Raw genomic sequence first — 25,630 nt, 5'->3', positions numbered from 1 at the left:
CCACTGTACTCTAGCCCAGGTGACAAAATGAGACTCTATCTCCCCCCGCAAAAAAATAGAACAGAGCAGCAGAGGCACGATGATGGTAGGGCTTGGGTGCTAACAGAGGAGGAGGTGAGAAGTAGTCAGCAAGTCCTACACTGAATGTGGAGCTAGTAGTGTTTCCCAGCGCTTGGCCACCTTCTCTTTCTACACCCTCTCTGGGTGATACCATGGTTTAAACCAGTGTTTCTCAAACTTTGTAATTTACTTGCGGTACTTTTAAAAATGGATTTGTGGGTCCAACCCCAGAGATCCTGGCATAGTAGATCTGACCTGAAAGTTGGCATTTCCAACAAGTTCCTGGGTGATGCTGATCTGCTGGTACACACACTGTACTCTGGGGAGCCTGGCTTAGAGTATCATCTGTAGCCTGATAACATACAAATCATTAGGTGAGGGTTGGAATCCAGGCATATATCTCACTGTCTGGCAGAAATTACCTTCTAGAACTGACACCATTTTTTCAAACTCAACACTTGACATGTCCAAATTCAAGTCATTATTCCCCCGATACATCTGCTCCTTCTTCTGTATTCTCAGTTAGTGGTACCACTAACATCACCCTCATCCTTCACATCCCACCAATCACCAAGTCGTGTCAATTTCACCTAACTATTTCTCAAATCTGAACACCTCTTTCTCTCTCTATTATGAGTGTTCTGGTTCAAGCCTAACCAGTTTTGTTCATATCAACTCCATCCACACCAGTCTATCAGTGAACTATGTAAAACATAAAATTGAACACATCCTTCCTTTACTCTCGATGGTTCTTCATCATGGGCAGGTTCAAAGCCGAGGTCTTTATTAACATGGCATCAGAGGTCCATTGTGATCTGGACTCTGTGCGTGCCCTCCTCTAGGCACATTTCTCATCCTTATGCAACTTGCATTTTACACTCCAGCAACCTTGAGCTGCTTCCTTGTAATTCCCTGCACATACCGCACCGTTTTAGGGATGCCATGTTGTTGCTCATGCTTCTACTCTACCTCAAACACCTTCTCTTCCACTCCCAACCCTTCCCACATCAACTACCCCACACCTGCTCTTCTCTGAGACTGAGCACTGCAGTCACTTCCTCCAAGAAGTCTTCCTTGACAATCTCACTTGTGCTCCCAAAATACCTCATGTTTATTTTCTTTTCCTAGGCTCTCAAAAAGGTTTAAAGTTGTTTAATTTCTGTCTTCCCCTATTACATCATTAGCTACTTAAGGACCTGTTTATCTCTGTATCTTTACACACATCCTGGCATATAACCAGGAATTATTAAGTGTTTGTTAAATTTTAAAATGAGCCTGTATGCCAAGGCTAGGAAATACTGCATAATGTAGCACAATATGTCATCTATATGGAGAAAAGAAGAAAGAGAAAAGTTGGTCTCGGCGCCCCATGCTGACACGTGACCGTACTCACTCTCAACAAGGCAACCCTGAGGCGACACTTTCACCAGAGGAGGGAGATGAGGGTGGGGAGCAAAGTGCAGGCATAACTGCCTAATTTAGACACATAGATTTCTGCTGAAAGATCTTACCCAAATTCTTCCATGATTTAGTCAAGTATTATGCTAGGCACTCCAAGGAATAAAAGATATGTAACAAACAACCCTTTCTTTGAGAACTTTATATTTGAGTGAAGAAATAAGTCTAAAATTCAGAAAATAATCACTTAACAATACAAATCAGTGTTTACCATGATACTAAATTGTATTGTATAAATACACCATGAACATTCTAGGAGTTCCCAAAAAACTATCACATCCTGGATTGGTGGTGGAAAGTTCCCAAGAGAGGGGAAGGTAACAGTTGAGATATTGGGCGGATCATGAACACTTAGTAATTCCAGTATTTGCTACACAGTGGTAAGGATCAAAATGTAATGTGGAAGTGATCATTTTCTTAGTGTGGACCGTTTACTGAGCACTTACTTGGAGGTAGGAACTCTGCTTATGCTTTGTCACACATCGTTTCAACCCTTGCAGCAACACGGAAGACGAGTGTCAAACCTCTTTCACAGATGAGAAAACTAAGGCTCGGGGAGATGAAAGCATTGGCCCACAGATACACTGACGGTAGGAAGCAGAGCCGGGAGGTCTGTCTGAACCACACCTCTCCCCTCCGTCCCTGCTTCTGTGACTGCTACCTAAACACACTTCCGAAGGGACGGCTTTCAGGGCAGAAAGCCTTCTCTGAGAGTCTCTACATGTAGCCTCCAACAAATATGTCTGTGCAAAAAGGGGAAGTCTCAACCGTCAGCAGCCATTTGTCACTTTTTCGGGCTCCATAGCAAAGGTGCCGCCCCATGGAAGATTTGCTCTGAATTTACCTTTTCGTTATATCCTTATAACAGAAGGGAAAAGTTGGAGAATACTTGAAAGTTGGATCATTTTTCTGGAAATTCTTATGCAGGTTTCCAAGTTATGTTGGTTTCATTGGACATTACAATGCTGATGTGCTTAGAGTAAGAGCATTCCTCTGAACACGACAGGCATTTTCCTATATTTGCAGAAGCTGAGCTACAGGGAAGGGAGACTCAGTACATAACACACCTTTGTCAGCACAGGCTAGAAGCGGAGTGTCTGCCCTTTTAATTCCTTAAAGGAGTCTCTTCCTCTTAGTTTCCCTTTCTAATAAATACACATGAACAATGACCTGCAGCAGACAGACACAAGAAATGGCAATTTCAGGTAGCCTCCTGCACTGACTGTGATGTTAGAAGATATTTTAGGAAATCAATGGCAGCTGTTTTCTAACTTACTGAAAGTCCATTGCTAAATCACCCAGAGAAGGATCTAAATTAGTAATGATTAGTCTTTTTGAGCTCATGGATCTCTTTGAGAATTTGATAAAATTACGAATGCTCTCTCTTCCCCAAATAACACACTCACACACACACATGCACCCACATGCTGTGTCTATACATACTGATTTTACAGATTTCTGGGGGGCTTCCACACCCTCCAATGTCTGTGTCTAAAGCACTGTGTTAAGGAAAGTTGTGAGGATACACTGGACTCAGTAGGGAAAAAAAGGTCAGGCTTGACTAATGATGTGTTCCCTCTTAGGATGAGAAATGGGTGGTGGCATGTAGATCATGAATTTACCATTTCTGATTTGTAAACACTCCTCGTTCCAGTTATTTTGACTGTCTCCTCATTAGAACATAAGTTCCACAAGGCGACAGAGATGTTGTCACTGTCTAATGCTTCACACAGTGCCTAGAACAGAACCTGGAAGAAAAGAGGTGCTCAACAAATACTATTGAATGAATAAATATGTTCTTTCTTAAAGGTCCAAAGCTGCAAAATTTACTGCCTTCTCTGTAAATTAGTATTTTCCTCTATTTGTAATAAAGTTATATATATTGTTTCAAGGGCTATCATCTGTCTATATTATTTTGAAATTTATGGAATAAAACTGTATTAGGTTTTTAGTACCTTACTAATTTTTATTATATATTGTTTTCTTTTTTAAATTTTTCCAGATTAATCTCCTTGTCACACCAAATGACCACCACTCTCTTCATCAGTTATTTCCATTGGCTCTGAGAGTAAGATAAATCCTGTGATTTCAACATACAAAATGAAGAGAAGAAAATGAAGTACATTTAGGTGAAAACAAAGTAAATGTCAGTTTCTCCAAATATATGTGCTTGATTAGTCAGTCCTAAACATACAGATATGGTGTAAATACTGAATATTGAAATAATAGTCTAAATAAGCAGTTATATTTGGCACCAGCGATGGGAATGTATGGGATAAATGTGGCTCGGGAGCTTAAAAACTGTCTCCTCAAATGGTTTAAACATGGCCTCTGCAACTTGTTCCCAGTTAAATTGCTTCATAAACCATTTCCTCAAATATGGTACAAAGTCAATTTTAGCACTTGTTAAAATGTCACAAATTCTGAGTTAGAAGACTACGCATTAATGAAGTTTTACTTTAGTTTGTAATTGCATTTCTCGGTTTCATCAAAGGCAGTGCTTTAGCTAGTTTGTTTGTTTCCTTTGAAGAAACATCAGCAAAAAATTATAACAAACAACATTTTTGACTGTTTGTGGTGCAATACGAAGCTACATCTTGAAATTATAACCCATAAAACTTCAAAATCCTGTTTAAGGACACACTTTTAAATTTAGGACCTAGTATATGCAGTTAACATTCAAAATTTCTTAGCACTCTACAGTCACTGCCAGCAAACTTTCAACATATCTGGTTGATAAGGAAGCTGGCAGGGACCCAACAGGAACAGAAGTTAGTGGTACAAAGTAAAGCCTATGTGAATTCATTGCTACTAGTTTTAGGCTACTCGCCTCAGAAGGCTGATGCACTGAAATGACCTGATTTTCAGACATATCTGCACAATTATTCATAGTACCCGGGGCTATAGGCTCCACACTCTTGCGTGCACGTTCATGCATCTCCACGTCACATGGGCTGTCATGCTTCTACTTGTGCCATTAATTGACAAGACTGCTGCTCAAGTTGGCTGATCAAGAGATAGGCAGTGCAAAGGAACAGGATTTGAGGCAGCCCAGGGTTTCCTCTTCAAGTAGGTTTAAAACATTTTTTTTCTCCCTAACTTCCTTCCTGTTCTAACTGCCAGTACACAGAAGTCAGAGTTGAGAGACAGAGGCACCCCGGACAGAGACGTGAAGCCCTGAATGTAAGTTCAAATACCTCGAGCGGGGGAGGCTTCAGGTGGGCACAGAGCAAAGTAGGAAATCTCTGAACTAGGCTGCCACTCTCTGCAGTTATTACTTTTTCAGAGGGGCAGCTCTTTACAAGAAACTTTGTAATGAGAAACTGCTAAAGAGGCTGCTTGGAACAGTTCTGCAGAGAAGGGGAAGTCAGAGCGGGGAAGGGTAGCAGTGACTCAGGGGAGACAGCTACAAAAGGGAGGGCAGAGGGTGTACTGCAGCCCAGGAGGTGAAATCCTGAATGTTCTGGAGCAGGGCTATGAGGACACTGGCGGGGAGTGCCTGGAGGGGTTTCCTACAAGGTAGGAGCAGGCACCTCACCAAGCTCCGAAGCAAAGAGACTGCAGATCCAAACTGATATGGACCATGTTGGAGGATGGTGGGTTGTGCTGGGGTGGAGATATGTGGTTTCCTGTTTTTAAGCAAACTGTGTAGAGAGATTGGTTGAAAAGAGGGGAAAAAATGGTTCAAAGCTGTCAAATATTAAACTGTTTTCCACGGAGGAATTTTCTGGGGATATTAGAGAAATGCATAATGAAATCCTCTCCTAGTGTATAAGGGGACTTAGTGCTCAAGGGGAAGTACGATAGAACACATTGTTATTTATTCCTCAGTCATACGCTGATAGAATTTCTACCACTAACAAAAGCTGTGTATTAAATTCCTGCAGTGAAATGGGCAGAAAGATTGTTGATGTTGTTGCCAAAAAAAAAAAGCCCTTCTTTACACCTGAGAGAACTAAAAGCAAACAAGGAAGATGCCAAATAGTTTATTAAAGAGCCAGGTTCTAGAAAAATCTAAGTGAGCCCAGTTAGAACACTTGGTTAGTGGGCCTTCAAAATGCCAAGGTCTGAACTTTGGCTGCCATTAGGAGAAGTGCTTTTAGGTGTAAGCTGAAATATTTTCTTCCCTTTTAGAGAACATCCCAGCAGGCATGTTTTATAAACATCATCTGTAGTTAAAAGTTTAGACCTGAGGTGACTGTGGTGTGGGTCTGGTAAACCCTGGGCAGCTCTTCATCCAAGGTGGGGGAGGGCAGACTGCTCGAACATGGAGGGCCGGTAGCCGCCCTTCACATGAGACCGAGCGCACTAAAGTCAGCATTGGCGTGTTGGGTCCTCGCTGCAGGAAGACCCAGCAAGGGAAATCAAGAGGTCCATGTTGGCCTGTCGGCTGGGGGAGGATGAGAAGCAAGGGTCCAATCACTAGGAGGCATCATCAATCTTGCCATTGGCTTTGTTTTAAGTCATAAGAATATATCCCTCCCCAAACCAGACATAGCACAAGCTTAGTAACAAGATCCTCTTACTCTTTTGTGTGATGTGCGGAATTCTGAGAGAAGAACAGTTCATTTTCCATCCAGGTTGCACAGATGCAAAACATCAGGAACAACCATGTTGTAGCTGAATAAAAACCAACTAACATTTTCCAGGCCTGGACTGGAATTTGGTGCTTCCGTGTTTCAGAGAGCATGAGTGTGTCTCTAGGGAAGTATTCTCTGAGCAACATCAAGGTTCTCTTTTCAGGAGAAGCTCAGACAGCAAAGTCATTCTGAGGGAAAGTTGTGGGTTTGGGCCAACTGATGGGACTACAGTATATTGCAAACTTCAGCTAGCAGGAAGACAGAAGCCCTGGGGAGTAAAAATTATGCAGATAGAAAAAGAGAACCGACATTCGTTGAGTGCCTTCTATGAGTCAGGCCTGGTGTTAAAAACTTTCAAATTTTAATCCCGAAAGGACTGAGGAAGTGTTAAATGATTTGACTAAAGTCACATACTGGTACCAAAAAGAATCCACAGCGCTACAATGCCTCAGAATAGCATTTTAGGGAATGTTTCATGGAAGAAATTTTCTCTAATCCCACATTGTGAATATCCTCATTCCTGGGTCAGTGTTACGGCTGCCTGGGGCCCTATATTAGCGTCTACACTGGCATACGCAGAGATGGGTCTCATGGTGCTCCTGAAACTTCAGCATCTGTCCATTCAGTGAGCACTTACGGTATCCCTCTGTGTTGTATTCCTCTCTGGTGTCCACAGTCTGAGCTGGTAAAAATTCACTTGGGCTTTCTAAAGGGTCTGATAGTCTAAGCACAATTGGTCATAAAAATTGCCATTGACTTCTAACTTTTCATGCTAAATTAAAACTTTTGTGAATATACTGAGTTATTGAAGATGATGGCCCGATGCACAGTTTTCTTTGAGGATTATTTAAAATAATACTTGCGAAAGTACCCAGCAGAGTGACTGCCCATGGTGGGCACTCTGCAAAGCTCACGGATCCCTTGAGTTCTTTCTCCCTTTGCATAAAAATGGGGGTTAGAAGCGTATACCATGAATGCACAGGCAAGAAATCATATATTTTTTCTGTTGCAAAAGGAAATATTATAGAATTCTGCTTCTGGTAATTTGTACCCTCCTCTGAATCGATTATATGTTTATTGTATCTAGTAAAATAGTCTCCTCTCAGGCATGTTTGGTTCTTATCCAGTTTTGAAGTTTTCAATGTTTCTCACTGGACTAAGGTGATAGATCTGGGGAAAGGCAGACATATCCTGGTCAGCAAGGAACAGAGGTAACAGGAGTGGCAAAGAATGTCGATGCTTTATAGGGACTTCTCTGATGGAAATCCCCTGCTTGTGATACTGCCACTTCCTCTGTCTGTCTCTGTCTCTGTCTTCTCTCCTTTCCCCTCCTCCTTTGCCCTCTCTAATCTCTCTCAACTCTCTCTCTCCCCCCCCTCCCGTTTCTCTCCCACTCTGTCCCCCACCTTCCCCTCCCATCTCTACCTCTTCTACCTAATACTCACGGCCTGGCCTGTGTGCCTAAATGCACAATCTAGCATCATTTAGCAGAGCCAGCTTGGGGACATGAGTTAAGTCCCCACAGTATTTGTCTCTAGAGCCGGAAGGAATTCTCTCCATTGGCTGTGCCTGTGTCCACTGACATTTCTCATGGTTCACAGAGTGACCTCTGGCTTCAACTAGGAAAGGGAGCAGTAAATAAAATCTAAAATTAAATTGTCTACGTGGGAGTTTTTAAAGGAAATATAATAGTTATAGTCTCATTTTAAGGTTGACTCAGTTTTATAAACAATCCTTATAATTCCCAGAACTTCTCATCTCTTCCGTACTTCTCAACGAAACAAAAGCTACTTTTGAGGAGGAAGGAATGGACACGATGAGCCTCCAGCTAGTGGAAAGCATCCGGCGCGGAGGCAGTTATCTAGCTTCTCTGAGGCTGTGCAACAAAACACCGCGTCAGGGCAGGGGTGGAAGACGAGCAAGGGAACAAATACTTATCGAACGCCTACTCTTGGTCAGTGTAGTCCTAGAATTGTCATATGTTTTCTCTAATCCTTCAACCCCATAAAAAAACGATTATTCTTCCCACTTTAGCACTGGTAAAACCGAGGCTCAGTGAGATTAGTAACTTGCTTAAATCCTGTAATAAGCCAATTGCAGAGCCTGGATTTGAATCCCCAGCCCATCTGACTCAAAGTCCATTGTTCTCTCAGACATGAAGATCACCTTTCTTTGAATTAACTGGGTGATTTGTTTCATCTGAACTCATGAATGTCACCTTTTCTTGCCCTCAACTCGTTTAGAACTGCATTCATGAACTAGACCGGTGTGCTCTGTCCTGAGATTGGTGTAAATTCTCAAGTGTATTTCACTGTCAGTGTCTTAGAAACTTCACTAAATGTGCAAGCAAAAGCATTGGTTTGTGCTATGCGGTGCATGTGTGTTGTGAGTAACCATCTAATTTAATTTGGCATTTTAATTGAGCCCGAGAAGATTAAGTCTCCATCTCAGCACATCTAATGCTCGTCAATGCTTTGCTGAATAGCAAGGATCGGGGTGTGAGGGCTCCACTGTGAAAATTAATCTGTGTAGGCATCTGTGAAGCAGAAAATAGAGAAAATTGAAGTAGTTTAAGTAGATGAGAAAAAGCTATGTATGTGCTTTGGGGCCTGACAGAGTCCACAATAGCCTCATTAAATATATAATTGTTAATTCTCCATTTAACTTTTCCTGTGTAAAGAACCAAAGTCAAAAAGAAATAAACAAACAAAAAACAACTCTGCTCTTTGGGCAACAGTGGATGAGCAGCTGAGGAAGATGAGAAAAGCCCATCCAGAAGGTTCTATGCTGATGAGCTGGGCTTTCTCCAACCATACCTTCACTTCCTCTTTTCCTCTCCCATTCCACAAGCCTCTTAAACTGGGGACCATCAGAGTCACTGAATTAAGGAGGGGCCTCAGTGATCTTCTAATGTAATGATTTCATTTTGCAGAGGATGAAACTGGGCCCAGAGAGGTTAAGTGACTTGCACAAGATAACACAGGAACAGGGTTGCACTGAAACCCTTATACGACACTTCCCTGCTTTGTTAAAGTTGTCCCTGCGGAGCTTGCAGGGAAGCACTTACCTCTGTTTGTGCACCCTAAGTAGATTCCCAAGATGACTCACAAGCTCTAATTTCATTATAACTTCTTAAAAAAGACAATGAAGCAACAGAGTACAGTGCCGAAAAGTCAGGCAACTCGCACTCAGACATTAATTCTGCCCCTTCCATGATGTGTCTTCTTGGGCAAGTTGCTTAACCTGTGCTTTAGTTTCCTGATCTGTAAAAGAGAATGATGATGCCCAGTAAGTTGTTATGAGCACTAAGTGAGATAATCCTCTAGAAAGCACTTAGCACTATATGCAATAACTACTGCAATTATTATCAATAATAAAATCAGTTATTCTTTAGATAATGGGATTGGAAAACAGTGTGTAAAATTTTCATAAAATTCCTATTCTTGCTTCAGTAAGCATCCATAAAATGGGAGGAGAAAAAAAGAAAATTAATGTTTGTGGTTAAATATGCACACACACATACATAGTTTAAGAAGTTTTTGTCAAACTACATATACTATTTATGGCTAGAGCTTTGGGAGAATCTAAGGTTACCCAGGGATAAATTGTAAAATTGAAAATGCAGTACAAAACTTAATAATATTGTACTCTGAGTACAGCATTATTATACTCAGTATTAGTATTGTACTATGGTACTTTTGCCACAAAAAAAAGGTAACTATATGTGAGTTGATGAATATGTTAATTTGCTTGACTATAGTAACATTTTCAGTATGTTCATCAAAACATCCTGTTTTATACTTTAAACACATATAATGAAAGTATTAAAAACTGACTAGTAGGAGTATTTAGGTATTCTGGATATTAATCTCTTATTAATGTGTACATTGCAAATATCTCCTTTTTAGAGTCCAAACCAATACTTTTTTCACTATCTATAAGGTCACATTTTTAATTGAAATTTTAGATTTTTGTATAGCTGAAATATTCAGTTTCTGCATTTCTAAAATGTAATTAATAGTGCCTACTTCACAATATTGTGGTGATTGAATATAATAATGCATACAAAGCACTTAGCCCATAATTGCTAAGTTTAGAATCATGATAATTGTTTATAACTATTTGCTGTTATTATTATGGTATCCTTTATTATGCAAAAAACTGTTGGGTGAAAAAAATCATTTTATGTCTGCAAAAAAATTAAATTAAATTAAATTAAATTTAAAATGCAATATCTTTTGGGGGTTCACATAAATTTTAAATAATAAAACAGAGCTAGATAGTCTCTCATACATAGAGGTAATATAAGGTAACTGAATGTCTGGTGACTTAGGTGAAACATGACTGTGGGTCAGGAGAAATACATAGAGGCCTTAGAAAAGTAAAGCATCTAGAGATGGTGTCCGCTAATCCCTCTTCTCCCAAAATGAGAAAAGCAAGCTCCACAGTGGTTGAAACATTCACTCTGGGGTCACAACTAGTTCGTAGGAAAGCCAGAACCCAAACCCATGCATGAGGAGGCCTAGTTCCGTGGAGAGATAATTATCCAAAATCAAATAGATTGACCACAGGAGTCTTCCCCTAAAGGACTGCTCCCTGTGGCCCTGTGCTCCTCTGTCTCTCTGAAAGGATTTATGGTCACCTGATAACTTCTGCTTCTACATAGTCAACGTTTTGGGTGGATGGACATGATCCTGAGCTAGAGGCTAAATTGTATCAGTGATCTGGCCAAGTATCTGGGAGAAGCAGATTTCTTCTGTAACACTCAACTCACTGCTTCTTGTTTCCAAGAAGTTACAGTTTCAAGGTCATGTTCCTAATCTGGAGATCTCGGACTCCAATAAATCCTATGAAGGACTTCAGGGGTCTATGAATCCATGGATCATATGCACAATTTCATGGGTTTATTCCTTTTTTTGTTAGAAAAAGGTCCATGATGTTTATCAGATTTTTAAAGAGTCCTGTAATCTCCAAAAAGATTAAGAGCTGTAATCAAACCAGCTGGACCTTTTTAGGATGGTGAGATTGCCCAGCTTCTAGCTGCTTCACCCCTTGAAAGGTAACTTAAACATAAGGATGTGCTAATGTACGGTGTCTTGTAAAGAGTAGGTGCTCACCAAATAGTGTGGCCTCAATGTTGCTTTCAAAGCCTTTCCATGAGAACTGTTTTCCAGTCCTTTCTTTGCTGTGTTATTACTTTTTCTAACAGCTTTCCAGAGTGAGCTAGATTTGGATCATCTGGCCTCATGTCTATTTTTCTTATGCTACAATTGGACCAAATAACCTTAGTGTAGAATTCCCTCCTCTTGACTACAACAAAATTTCATACAGTAATACCAACATTATCTTCCATTGTTCAATGTCTTTAAATAAGTTTGTGGCTCATTTTTATGAAACAATATTGAATCTGTTATCAATGAATCAAACATATAGAACGGACATAAATCTCAGATTTACTAATGAGAAGATAAAGATCTCAATAACAGATAAATGGAATCACCAATGGTCAACACAGTTAGAAGTTGACAAATCTTGCCCTAGACCAGATCTCTTTCTCCGTCCCCCACCCTCCCACCCCTTCTCACTCTCTCTCTCTCTCTTCCTCTCTCTCTCTCTCTCATTCTCTTTTCAAAATTGAGATTTGAGGCAGCATAATTACAATTCCATACAGGGTACTGAAATCACCCTGAGTGACTGGGTGCAATGCCACCATCTGATGGTCAGGCTTCAAGCATGTGACTTGTTAGAACCAAGTGATATCTTCCAGAAAGTCCTGCCCATAGGGGCTGAGGTGTCTCCCTCTGTAAATAGCCTTCCTGATGTTCTGTCAGCAGGTTTGTTATGTGGCCTTTACCCTCCTGGGGTCACCTGGGCTCTGGTTAGGCTCCTGGAGTCACCAGACAAGTCTCAAATTAATCTCATCTGGTTTGTTCCTCATTTGCCACTTAACAATTGTCCCTTAAACTACCCACAACCTACAACAGCCACATACTGCATCCTTCATTTTTTCTTCCAGCCAGTTCATTCAATTTCTCCAAGTGTTGTTTGCAATATGAGTTGAGTTAGTCACTATGTTCGTTCTGCTGTGCTCTAGAGTCTCAGCTCTGTGTGGTGCTGGTTCTTCAGGTGAGGAAGAGGGGCCCCAGAAACAGGCCTGCATGTTTCCTTCCTGTACAGGAAGTGGACTTCGGCATTGCAATGCTGTTTTCACAGTTGGTCAAGGCTCACTTATAATGTTTGGCTTGTAATTTAGCTGTAAGAAGATTGACGAGCCAAAGGATATCATTTCCTTTTTTTTTTTTTTTTTGTAGTAGTATTTTGGTTCTATTAAAATTGCTTTTATTTGGTTTTACCTCCAAATTATTTTTCTTCCTGTTGCCAATGATAGTGACATGGAAACTCAAAACCATAACTGATTTTGGCCCAAGATATCCTCACCCTCAGGGAACTTTATAAAGGTTTGCAGAGTCACTCAGGATGAGATGTGATAGATATTACCTTATAGGTGTGTCACCTAGAAGCCATGAAGACTTTACCCACAGGCAAGGAAGAGAGTTACCCTCAAGGTGGGACCAAGGGGAGTCAGAAAATAATCTCCTTGCCCAAATATCTCCCTGGCAGTTATCTCCTGTGGCTGCCAACCCCCCACAGGCCTGAAATTCTTCCCATAGAGATTTGTTCCTCTTGGTTAGGACATTGCATCTCATCCAGCTGTGTGAACTTAGGCAATTCTCTTAACCTCCGGATCTCAGTTTTCTCAGTGATTAAATGAGGGGTTGGAATATACCACTTCAAAGGTTCATCTCGGCTCTGAAAAACTGTGACTATACATGCCCTATGAGACACACTTTATAGCTATTATTCAATCATTAACACTTACATGTGGATAATTTAACTAGACTTCCCCTCAATGTTTTAACACAAAACCATTAAGTGTAGATGATGCCGGAAGAAGGAAGACTCCAGAGTGTGCTAAGAGGGGCGGGGGTCGTTAGAGCATAATGTCACTGCAAACCTGGGGCGGGGAGAGAGGAACTAGAAGGGAAGTGGGTCCCAGAAAGGAGAGATGGATGGAAGGGTGCTAAGGACAAACTTTTACTTACAAAATTGTAATGTGTCCTTTGCTATTTTGTGGCATTTCAAAAGAACGGAATATCTTTAGATATAGAAATTAATAAATCAATCAATGAAAATTTATCAAATGCCTGAACTATCCAAGTGTTAACGGGGGATTCAGTGGAAACACTGAACCTAGTTTCCTCCCTCAAGGAGGTTAGTAGTCTTGGGTGTGGACCGTTCAGATGCCTCAGGCAGGTGCCATAAAGGTCTACAATTCCTCATGAGTCACCTTTGAGGTGTTGCAGTTGTTCAGAGAAAGATTCAATGAATCAGAAGAAGTCAACCATTCCTTCGGCAGGTACTCTGTCTGCCTCTTTAAGCCATAATTACTGGGATTGTGCATGCTGAGAGCTTTGCACGCATAGCCACTGACTTTGACTAATCAGCTGCCCCCTTCCCCTTTCTGAAATAGATCAAAATGACTGAAAAGGCTCCCGAGCCACACCTGGAGGAGGAGGAGGATGACCTGGACGGCAAGCTCAATTACAAGCCTCCACCTCAGAAGTCCCTGAAAGAACTGCAGGAGATGGACAAAGATGATGAAAGTCTAACCAAGTACAAGAAAACGCTGCTGGGAGACGGCCCTGTGGTAGCAGGTGTGTGGGGGCATGGAGTAGATGGAGGATCCCCGAGAAGGCAGACACTGCAGCCACTCGGGAACAGGGGCACAGGGAGGAGCACTGCTTACAGGGCTAAGCAGGCGAGGCACACTTTACATGTGCTGAATAAACTCATGGACTATATCACTAAGCCTGCTTTGGAGGTAAGATGCAAGTCGGCAGTGAGATAGGCAATAATAACACGTAGGCGGGATTTAGAAAGAATTCCAGGCTACCACTTTGAATCATAGTCCACTCCTCCATGAGCTCTCACATTTTCTCTCTTCTCTTTCTGAGTCCTTACCTAACCATTCAACTCTTCCACATACACAATGACAGAGCAAGACATGGCCCAAAGATATGCATGAGCAATGCCCAACTAACAGAGTCCCTTGCTAGCATAGCCACTCAGAGCATGCTGGATGTTGGTAATTATGGTGGCGATACAAGTGCCTGAAGCAGAAATAGCATCACTGTCATTTATAAGGCCATAAAGACCAGGCATGGTGAAGGTGCTGCTTCCATTTCCATTTCTACTCCAGATAGAGAAATCACTTTTCTTCTTATATTCTCTCTCTCTCTTCCACTTGGAATTCACACACACATATCTCTTCCCTGTGCTTACATTTTCTTTTGAATCCTGCAGACCCGACAGTCCCCAATGTCACTGTCACCCGGCTTACCCTGGTTTGTGAGAGTGCCCCAGGACCGATCACCATGGACCTTACTGGTGAGTGGACACATCTGTACTGCTCAGAGGCACCTACGGTGTCACAGGGAATACTTGGTCTCTGTCTCCTGTCCCAGCAAAAGGAAACCTCAGTAAGGCGAATCCCAGAGGTATATACGCCGGGATAAGTTTACAAATCATTCTCTCAGAGTGCACAGTATTTACCATGTTTAATGAAAAGTCCACACTCTATCTCTATTTAGTTGAAGAGGGTGCAGGCATACACACTTGATGTATTTATTTGTATCATATTTACTTCAGATTTTTATCTCCACGATAGTAAGGAAATTACTATTCATGTACAAAAGACTACCGATGGAAATATTGAGCAACAAGCTGTGTGCCTCTGGAGTTGTAATCTTTACATAGTCTAAACATTAAAAAAATATTGATCTTATATCAGCTATAAGACTTATCTGAAAGCAAGATGCAATTCTGAATAATGTTAGAAATTCCACTGCTGTATACATGTTGTTTTAGCTTAAAACTCTCATTCTTATTAAATGAACAACTTCCCCTACTAAAGGCGTACAAAGTAAGATGTCATTTTCTTTCACCTTATTGTGTCAAGCCCTTTGCTGAGATTTGGGTCCTGAGGAGATAGGGAGAGACTGGGAAGGTGGGGACAGTGAGGAAATGGCATCTGAGAGGACTGAGGAAAGGCACACCGAACCAGGACAGAGAGGACATCAAAGGCAGTTGAAAAAACAAGTTACCAAATTCAAGAATTGGACTTTTGTGAGACAGATCAAAGCGTGAGTCTAGAACAGTATGCTTAGCAGCATGGTAGTTCCCCTCTTAAGGATGTATCCACTCTTTACCTTATATGGGCTTTTTTGTCAGAGGGAGGAAGTCAGAAGCTGCAAAGACACTTCCTGCTCAACTGAAATCATTAGCGCAGACACACACACAAATTCAGCTACCCCCACATTCTAGCACCAGAACTTTTCTTCCTGTGCAAAATCGTGTAATGCTACCAGGTACAGCCACTGGTTTGCGACATTAAGATCTGAATTAGCGCTAAGATAATCTGTTCTGTTCAGAAGGTCCTGACAGTATTACAAGGAAAACTTGGTCTCTGCCCCGTTTCCCAGCAGAGGAAACCTAGATTTGGTTTTCTGTCACAAAGAAGCTACTGAGGTGAATCCCAGAGATATACATATTGGTACCAGCTGTGTTCAGAAAGCACATGCACAGAGATGTGCAACACACACACACACGCCCCTTGCATATCAAGTTATATGAGAGCACATTGAGAAAAGAACAGAGGATGATTACCCACCTCACCATGGTACAGGAATTCGGGGCAGATCCCAGTTTTTTTTTAATTTCAAAATACTAAGGGGGTACAAATTTAGGTTACATGGATCATTTTTGTAATGCTTGAGTCCTGGCTACAGATGTGCCTGCTACCCAAATAGTGTTCATAGTACCCATTAGGTTGGTTTGTTCCTCTCCTCTCCTCCCCACTCCCAGCTGGTTGCTTTCCACCGAATTTTACTTCCTCTGTGCACATGTGTGCTCATCAGTTAGTTTCAATTTAATAGTGAGTACATTGGTATTTGTTTTTCCATTCTTGAGATACTTCAGTTAGGAGAATAGTCTCCAGTTCCATCCAGATTGTGGCAAAAATTATTAATTCAATTTTTTATGGCTGAGTAGTACTCCATGGTGTACATATAGCACATTTTGTTAATCTACTCATGAATTGATGGGCACTTGGGTTGCTTCTACATTTTTGCAATTGTGAATTGTGCTGCAATAAACATTTGCATGCAGGTGTCTTTTTGATAAAAATGACCTCTTTTCTTTTGGGTAAATACCCAGTAGTGGGATGGCAAGATTGAATGATAGGTCTGATTTTAGTTCTTTGAGAAATCTCCATACTGTTTTCCATAGAGGTTGTACTAATTTGCAGTCCTACCATCAGTGTATAAGTGTACCTTTCTCTCTGCATCCACACCAGCATCTATTGTTTTTGGATTTTTAAATAAATGCCATTCTAACTGGGGTAAGGTGATATCTTATTATGGTTTTAATTTGCATTTCCCTGGTGATTAGTGACGTTGAACATTTTTTCATATGTTTATTGGCTATTTGTGTTTCTTCTATTGAGAAGCTTCTGTTCATGTCTTTTGCCCAGTTTTTAATATGGTTGTTTGGTTTTTTTCTTGCTGGTTTCCTTGAGTTCTTTGTAAATTCTGGTTATTAGCCCTTTATTAGAGGTGTACCTTGCAAATACTTACTCCCATTCTGTAGGTTTTCTGTTTGCTCTGTTGATTGTTTCCTTAGCTGTGCAGAAGCTTTTTAGTTTAATCAAATCCCATTTATTAATTTTGTTGGTGCCACAATTGCCATTGGGGTCTTTTTCATAAATTGTTTGCCTACACCAATATCTAGAAGAATTTTTCCTACATTTTCCTCTAGAATTCTTATGGTTTCACACCTTAGACATAAGTCTTTTATCCATCTTGAATTAATTTTTGTGAGAGGTAGGGAACCTGTTTCATTCTTCTGCATGTGGCTATCCAATTTCCCCAGCACCATTTATTGAATAAGGCTTCTTTTCTCCAGTGTATGTTGTTGTCTGCTTTGTCAAAGATCAGTTGGTTGTAGGTAGATGGTTTATATCTGGGTTCTCTGTTCTGTTTCATTGGTCTATGTCTCTATTTTTGTGACAGTGCCATGCTGTTTTGGTTACTATAGCCTTGTAGTATGACTTGAAGTCTGATAATGTGATGCCTCCACATTTCCTCTTTTTACTTAAGATCGCCTTGGCTATGTGGGATATTTTCTGTTTCCAAATGAAGTGTAGAATTATTTTTTCTAGATCTGTGAAGTAGGATTTTGGTAACTTGATGGGGATTGTACTGAATTTGTAAATCACTTTGGATTGTATGGACATCATAGCAATGTTGATTCCACGTATTCACGAGCATGATATATTTTTCCATTTGTTTGTATCCTCTGCAATTTCTTTCCTCAGAGTTTCATAGTTCTCCTTGTAGAGATCTTTCATCTCCTTAATTAAGTATATTCCTAGGTATTTTATTTTCTTTGTAGCCATTGTGAATGATATTGAGTCTTTGATTTGCCTCTTGGCTTGACTCTTATTAGTATATAGAAATGCTACTGATTTATGTACATTGATTTTGTATCCTGAGACTTTGCTGAATAAATTTATCAATTCCAGGAGACTCTTGGTGGAATCTTTGGGGTTTTCTAGGTACAAAATTATATTGTCAGCAAAGAGCGATAGTTTGATCTCCTCTTTCCCAATTCAGTACCCTTAATATTCTTCTCTTGCCTCATTGCCCTGGCTAGGACTTCCAGCACTATGTTGAATAGGAGTGGTGATAGTGGGCACAGATCCCAGTTTTACGTAACCTAAAGTTTTTGTAACTTCAGTGAGCTTCCCTAAGAAAAATGATATGAAATTATAAATGCAAATACAAAAATAAGTACAAAAGTGAATATTTATTTAGATTGATAAAAAGGAACAAAAACAAGTAAATTTTTAAAAGCTAGAAAATGCCACAAACATTCCAAATCTATAAAAACAAATAGATGACATTCTTAGGTAATGATTTTCTCATATTTCTTTATTTGAAGGGTAGGGGCATATTCTTTAATTACCTCTTGATTTGACCATTTATATGTAATATCATTTTCAATAGAGAGAATAAAAATATAATTTAGACTTTCCTCTAGAATGGTTAATAAAAACTTGTTTTTAGTATTGACAATTAGAAAAGATTATCTTTGTAATTCATTACTGGTAATGCTTTATATATTTTTAGCATTGTCATGAAACTTGGGGTCAGGGAAACTCTATCACATTTCTGTCGTAACTGACCTGCAAGCATTCAGGCGTTGCAAGTGTGTATCCAGGGACTTATCTCAAATACTCTTTGAATTGAGGGCCCTATGGACCATCATCCTCTGATGGCCTCAGCAAATGGCTCTGGAGCTTAAACTTCATTCATCAATTTGTGTACTTGCTTCTGAGAAGGATAAACTCTTTCTAAATCCTCATCTACAGGGGATGTTGCAGCCCTCAAAAGACAAACCTTTGTGGTAAAGGAAGGTGCTGAGTATAGAGTCAAAATTAACTTCAAAGTAAGTATCTTGCCCTGTGTGTTTTTATAAAGTTTAAATCTTTCCTATACTTAGTGACTAAATTTCTTGCATTATCATGTTGGCATACTTTTTGTTTCTCCCCCCACCCCTGACCTCCACCCCTACCTGGATTCGTAACGTCCTATTCCCAACTCTCAGCTCTACCTGTTGAGACCTGCTCTTGCTTTGTGCTTTTTCCCAGCCAGGACTCGTTAAACTGTCCATTGTCACTTAAGCCCATGGGACCCCTCTCTCTATGAATTCCTAGCCTAACCATGAGGCCCACACTGTTTCGTATTGTACCATCTATGTCAGTCTTACTTTATACAACATAAGCACCTTGAGGTAGAGTAAAATTATATATCCCTTCTTTCCAATACTTCACACAAAACTTTGTATATGGTAGACATTTATTGAATGTATATTGAGAAGTGAACAAATGAATGAATCAACTAATAGGAAAATAGAACAGATAGGGCCTCAGTTCTAACTGCTCAATGGTTGTATAAATCCAGGGAGTGTGGTCTTTGCTAAGTAACTGGAAATTATAATTATAGTTGTGGAGCAGGTGACCAGGTAAGAGCAAAACTAAATAAGGAATAAATTGACATCTAATGAATAGCCGTATATCCCAATGAGTAGCCAAAATCACAAGAAAAGTAAACTTGACTTTGAAAACAAATAATTCAGAAATGCACTGTTTGCACTTAATGGTTTGTGTTTTTTGTGTTTGTCTTGGCTGCCCTTCATTCCCTCTCAGCCTTATTCTCCGGGGCCTGGGCTCCACCAAGGAAGACTCTATCCATCTGTTTTCTCTATTTGCACACTGGGAGCTTCTTTCCCCTAGGTGCAGGATATGATTCAGGGTCGATGGGCATCACTCACCACATACAAATATGCCTCAGAATAATTTCATTCTGGAAATATTTGCTGACACCTTCTCTATAATAGGCACTGAGCTATGGTTCACCTACTTGTTTCCTGTCATGTATTACTGAAACACCTGAGGTTTGGTAAGGCATTGTATCTCAATATGCCTAGAATGGGTTGCACATCAGTTCAATTTTTAGTTATTGATGCTGTTGCATTAATTTGTCAATTTAGCAAGCCAGTTTTTATCATATGAAATGTGACAGCTAAATTTTGATGTGAATAAGATGAGAAGGAAAGCTCTGGGGTGTGGGCTTCTGCTGTGGGTGGGGAGGCCAGGGAGGAACGCAGTGGTGTGGCTCTGGGGGATCTGGGTTACACATTAGGGTGATGCAGAGGGGGAACAGGGAGGGGCTGCCAAGCCCCATCCACGTCAGAGGTTTGACCACTCTCTGTGTTATCCATGTAAAGCTGAACCACCCTGTGGCCTGTCCTAGCATGGAGCTACAGTTAGAGGAAACACAAAAGTCAAAAAATAATTGAAAAGCAATTTAAATTCTTACTAACATCTCTTGAAAAATGCCCAAGAAAGTTTGCATGCATGACACCACATTCTAAAACCCTCTTTCCTTAGCTCTGTTAGTTGCTCTCAATGTTCTTCTCTTTCTCCTCCCAAACTCTACAGCGTTTTCTAAAACCCTGGCCTAGGATGGTTTGTTTAGTTCCCCCCTGCCTCCTCTTCTGCCTCCCAAGGAAATGTGGTATCTCTTACTTCCACAGGTCCTCACTCTTACTCATATCACCTAGGCTTCTTCCTCCTGGTGTGGGAGACACACTGGGGAGGGGCTGCAGGCAGAAGAAGATGATACTATGAATAGTCTTACTTTTCTTTTACCCATCCCAAATGTAGCAACCTCTATGGAGCAGTGGTAAAACAGTAAACTCTTTGTGTTGAAGTTCTTACTGCTATCCCACTGCCATTTTTCTTCTTCGGTCTTTTTCCCACCAGGTCGAATCTGACACTTGGTCCAAGGGACAAGATTAGGGACATCTAGAAAGATGTATTAATTTTCCCCATTCCTATGAGCTACATCTGGGATTCAGAGTCATTAGAAAGTTTGGGCTTCATTTTGTCACCATCTCTTCAATAAAGCTGTTTTCATTCTGCCTGCTTTTGGTAGGTAGATTCTATAGATTTCCTGAGTGACAGTTTAGAATCTAAGCTGGCAGTGTTCACTGTTCTGCTACTTCACTGCCAACAAAACAAGACACAGCACAGGTTGATTGGTTTAACTACTGAGGCCAACACAATAAGGGAGTCATAATCATTTTGGGGGAAAAATTATTTGAAGATGTTTCCATTCTTCATATTGCTGAATAGTTAACCATGCCCTCCAGCTAATGATGCAATGTCCACTTCAATTTGTTTGTATAGACATGACCACTGTATAAAATTACCGGACAACCCGGGTCAGTCCCAGGTAAAATGAATCATGGAAAAACAAAGTGCTTGAACTGTCTATAGTTTCATTCTGCTTTAGTGAATTTTCTTTGACAGGATTGGGAAAATAGCAAGATCTCAGACAACACCTGAAAATGACAGATGTCCAAAATGCCTGCCAGATGCAAGTGGATTTCACCAATTATTTATGAAGAAGGATGTTTTTGTGCCGCCAGTCTCACCTCTAGACTCCACTCTCAGTTGCTTTGCAGGCACAACCATCTTTTAGACCGGATTTTCCATTACAGCTTTTCTCCTTCTTATTTGTTTTCCATGTGCTAGGTGGATCATTTCTGAGGTTATGGTTTTTGGATATTTACAAAATATTTTCCATTGGTATCTTTATAACCTTTTCTAAGACGGGGATGGTTTCCTGACCAGTAGTATTGGGGAGGGGGAGGTCCAAGCCATTCTTTGGACCACTGAGGAAGGAAAAATACCATGAGGAATATTGAGAGATTTTAATGAACCACCTCCTGCCCATAAACAATAAAAGTCACAGTGGTCACTAATTAAAACCAGATTGGCAACACTGTGATCTCCTCTCTCCAATTTCTACATCTTGACCATGCTAAATGAATGTAGGAACACTTTTCTGAACCAAGTCTTCAGTCTTTTCATTCTCAGAGAAGATTCAGCTAGACAGGATCTGCAAGAAAGATCAGGAAAAATGAAAGACCCTCTTTAATCTAAATTGCTTGTATCCTTCCCACCTACAGGTGAACAAGGATATTGTGTCAGGCCTGAAATATGTTCAGCACACCTACCGGACTGGGGTGAAGGGTAAGTGACCCCACACTTCACACTGTCCCAGACTGCTTCTCACTGATACTGAAATGTCTGGCTATTAACAATTGTGAGTGGTAGACTCGTAAGAATCAATAAAAGCTGTGGACAGGCACACATACACCTCTGACCTAGACATTAATATAGCAAGGCCAACGTTCAGGAGACCTAGCTGAGACTGGGTCAGCCACTAACCTTCAGCAATCAGCTTCTGGAATTCAACTTTATTACTCATAAAGGGGAGAGTAACCAAGATAAGTTTGAATGATGCAAAGTACATAAAAATACTCTCAAAAGTGAAAAAGCAATTCATGGGTGTAAAACCCAAGTGTCAGATAAATCCAAGATGAGAAAGACTTGTCCAGTGGGATGTGTGTTAGGGGTGGGAGTTCGGGCAGTGGCATTGAGCAGGGTGATTGCTCAATTTGCTAACAAAGGAATAGAAAAAAATACCCTTTCTGGGATTGAGAAAAGCCGTCTAATTGAAACAAATAGTATGACAACATTACCTAATCTGCAGTTCTCAACATGCCTTGGGAACCTGGTTTCAGTTTTCTTAGTTAATATGGGCAGAGAGAAATGAGAGGCAGAACGTGATGAAAGACCTTTACAGTCGCTTTTCACCTGAGGTGCTCTCTTCTCTTCCCAGAGGTGGGAAACAGCAAAGCCTAGGTTAGTTCCACCAAATTAATAAACACAAGATTAGGAAAAAATTGTCTGATAAATCTGAATGACGTGGAGAACCAATCAATTGCTCAAATCCCAGAGAAGAACATTGACCTGAAAGATATTGATTGGCCTTTCCAATATCTAGTCTCATGAAAAACTAGTTCAATTTCCTATTTTCCTTTGGGCATAAAATCTGTATTGCCTCTCTTAGACAAAAGAACAATGCCATGTCTGCAGCTGTTCCTTCGAACTTATTAACAACAGTTACCAGCCAACTATATGCTGCTTGTCTATCTGCCTAACTTTATTAACATTTTGCAATCCCTAACTCTTCTTTATATCCCATTCATTCGCCTATAAATAAACTTCGTTGGCTATCTTTACCATTTGTCTCAGTTCTTCACTTTTTTAACCCAATTTACTGATTTTCCCTTTCCATTCAAGTATTCTAGCCATGAATTCTGCTCACTTTGATCACCTCTATTACCTAATCTCCCCCAACTGATATGTTCATACAATGACAGTTTGTACGTAGCAGTCCATTTTCTAGAAAACGAAATGGAGGCTCAAAAATGTTATGTGAATTAGGTAGTTGCAGGGCTAAGACAAGAACTCAGGTCTCAACTTGTCCGGGGTTTTTTTAAGGGGTATAATCTGCTTTATGTCTCCCCCCCACTCTCCCCCAACCCCCTCCCCCCGCCAAAAAAAAAAGTGTTCCCATTGGTTTAGGGCATTGATTCCCCAACTTTCCTGAAACTCAGAGTCAGCTGTGTTGTTCTACAAAAACACTGAGCCTTAGAATCCACTGCAGGTTACTGAACCCTAGCCTTTGGGAGTAGGGCAAAGGAAATTGTATTATTAAAAGGCATTTCAATCTTTAAAAAATGTTTTAAAGAAAAATAACCAGATGTTCCAGGTAAATCTGCTGTTTAGTCAGGCTTGGAAACTCCAAATTCTCCAGTTTGCGGTGTGTTTTCCTCTGTCAGACTCTTACCCTAATGAACTTTTTCCTCTTCCCAGTGGACAAAGCAACATTCATGGTTGGCAGCTACGGGCCTCGGCCGGAGGAGTATGAGTTCCTCACGCCCATCGAGGAGGCTCCCAAGGGCGTGCTGGCCCGAGGCACGTACCACAACAAGTCCTTCTTCACAGACGACGATAAGAACGACCACCTCACCTGGGATTGGAACCTGTCCATTAAGAAGGAGTGGACAGAATGAGTGCATCTCCCCACCCCTTTCCCCACCTTGCCACCTGGAGAATCCCCCGGCAGTGTTCATCACCCTGTCCCTCCTCCCCGTCCACGCTGCGTCCGTCTCCCACACGGGCCTTATCGATGCATCTTATCCCCTCTGTCTCACCGTGCTCCCCAACACACGGGGCGTAAAACCGGGCCTTCCTCCCGCCTGTCGCTGGGCTCCTCCACCCAGGCCGGATCTTCCACATTCTCCATCTCACTACGCATCCTGTCGTGTTTCCCTCCCTCATCCCCATTCCAGGAAGCCGCCAAACTGTCGTTAACAGCCCTTTTGCCTCGGTTTCCGCACTCAGCCCCCATCCCTGGATTCCTCGGTGGTTGCTGCTGGGCCCGCTAACTCCCTACTCGCATCCCCTGCCGGCTGGGGTTCCTCTTTTGTGGGAGACGCTGTAAACAATGCTAGAGAGTATGAATAAAATGACTGTTTGTTCTGAGACCCCCGTTTTTCTGTTTTCTTCCTTTGAACAAACATGGCAACTGGATGGTTCACATTTGGGAGTGCCCTCCCAGGGCGGGGGAGGGAACGCCCCGGAGGGGGTATTTACATCATCGGGAGCACATTGGTCCCTCTGATTCGCTGCAATGGGCAATGAGCATTCAGGACACAGGCAACGGAAAATCTAAACGTATTAGTAATTTCTGTTATAATATTCTCACTTGGAAGCTTATCCTAAGCTTGAGACTTCGAGATCCCAGTGCCTATGGAAATCTCCTCTTGGGTTTCCCACGGGCACTCGGCCAAATCAAATATTGTCTCTTTCTCCTGCTTAAGACCTTTCAGTGGGTTTCCAACACCTACAGAATAAAGTTGAAGCCCCTACACTCGGTTTACTGTGTAAGGCCCTCCGGGAGCTGGCCCCACCATGCCTTTCGGCCCACGTTTGCCAATTACTAATAATTACAAATTATCAATTACTAACAATTCTTTCACACACATAATATTTGCATCTCTGGCTTTGGCTCTTTTCAAGGAACTCTCTTTGTGCCTTCTGTTGCCTGGCAGGTTCTTATTCACCCAGCACTCTGCTTGCGTGAAACACCTTCACTGGGCCCTGTCATTGCCCTAAATACCCTTAGTCTGTACTCTTGTAACCCCTATGACTTTTCTACTTTTTATCACTTTCCGTCTATATTTAAATGATCTCTTTATTTGTCAATCTCTCCTATGAACAATCTAAGCTGGCAGATGCCAGATCAGAGCACAATTATCTTTGTGTCCCGAGCACTTAGGTCAATACCTGGCACAGAATATTTAATTTTTTTATTTAAATAAACCAACCTGACTTTCTTCTGGTTGGTTACACTCTGAGGCCCTGTCACTAAACTTGGTCTTTTATCTCAGACGTTGACGGTTCCCCTCGAGCCAGCTGCAAAGTTCCCAGAGCACTAGTAGGCCCACAGCCAATTGGCTACAAGTGTGGGCCTCCCTGAATCGGCACCCCAAAACACGAAGTTCAGGGTCGGAGCAGGAGCAGGAGAGGAACAATGGAAGCTGCCCAGCTTACATGCCTGTTTCTCCTACTTCTTCTCACGTGTGGGCTGCTGCCAGAAGTTCGTGCAGAAGTTGAGAAATCCTCAGGTAAAAGAAAAAATCGCACTTGGGTGACGAGATGGTGAAAGTGTCATTAGGAGAAGGGAAGGGAACACGATAGTGCCCTCTGGGTACCTACTCTCCAAACCTAGAAACCTTTCCAGGAAATGCTGGATGAGATGTGTGTTATCTAGTGGAAAGGAGGGAAGTCTGGCAGGAACCTTCAGAGAGAGACCGTAAGTAGGGTCACCCTCCATATGTTAGCAAAAAAGTAATGCCTTGGAATGATAAGAGCACTCCTAGAAATTGTGATCTCCTTGCCCTTGGTATGGAGAGAAAAGGTATGGATG

General features: G+C 41.3%; 1 protein-coding gene across 1 annotated transcript; it reads left to right on the top strand.

The window, feature by feature from the left end:
• The first annotated feature begins 4,631 nt into the window (after nt 1-4,631).
• Nucleotides 4,632-24,183, top strand: ARHGDIB (Rho GDP dissociation inhibitor beta). Its single transcript, XM_069490230.1, has 6 exons — nt 4,632-4,701; nt 13,630-13,813; nt 14,463-14,546; nt 18,589-18,665; nt 21,756-21,819; nt 23,512-24,183. The coding sequence occupies exons 2-6, from the start codon at nt 13,636-13,638 to the stop codon at nt 23,709-23,711; spliced, it is 603 nt and encodes a 200-aa protein (XP_069346331.1). The 5' UTR covers nt 4,632-4,701; nt 13,630-13,635; the 3' UTR covers nt 23,712-24,183.
• The last annotated feature ends 1,447 nt before the right edge of the window (nt 24,184-25,630 follow it).

Source organism: Eulemur rufifrons, chromosome 16, assembly GCF_041146395.1.
Source record: "Eulemur rufifrons isolate Redbay chromosome 16, OSU_ERuf_1, whole genome shotgun sequence".
NCBI classification, from domain to species: Eukaryota; Metazoa; Chordata; class Mammalia; order Primates; family Lemuridae; genus Eulemur; species Eulemur rufifrons.
This window is presented reverse-complemented; position numbering and strand designations above follow the sequence as displayed.

Excerpts from the sequence above, each read along its gene's own strand:
- ARHGDIB (XM_069490230.1), top strand. The coding sequence starts at position 13,636 with ATGACTGAAAAGGCTCCCGAGCCACACCTGGAGGAGGAGGAGGATGAC. Across the intron at positions 14,547-18,588 it reads GATCACCATGGACCTTACTG|GGGATGTTGCAGCCCTCAAA; the intron begins GTGAGTGGACAC and ends CCTCATCTACAG. Across the intron at positions 21,820-23,511 it reads CTACCGGACTGGGGTGAAGG|TGGACAAAGCAACATTCATG; the intron begins GTAAGTGACCCC and ends TCCTCTTCCCAG.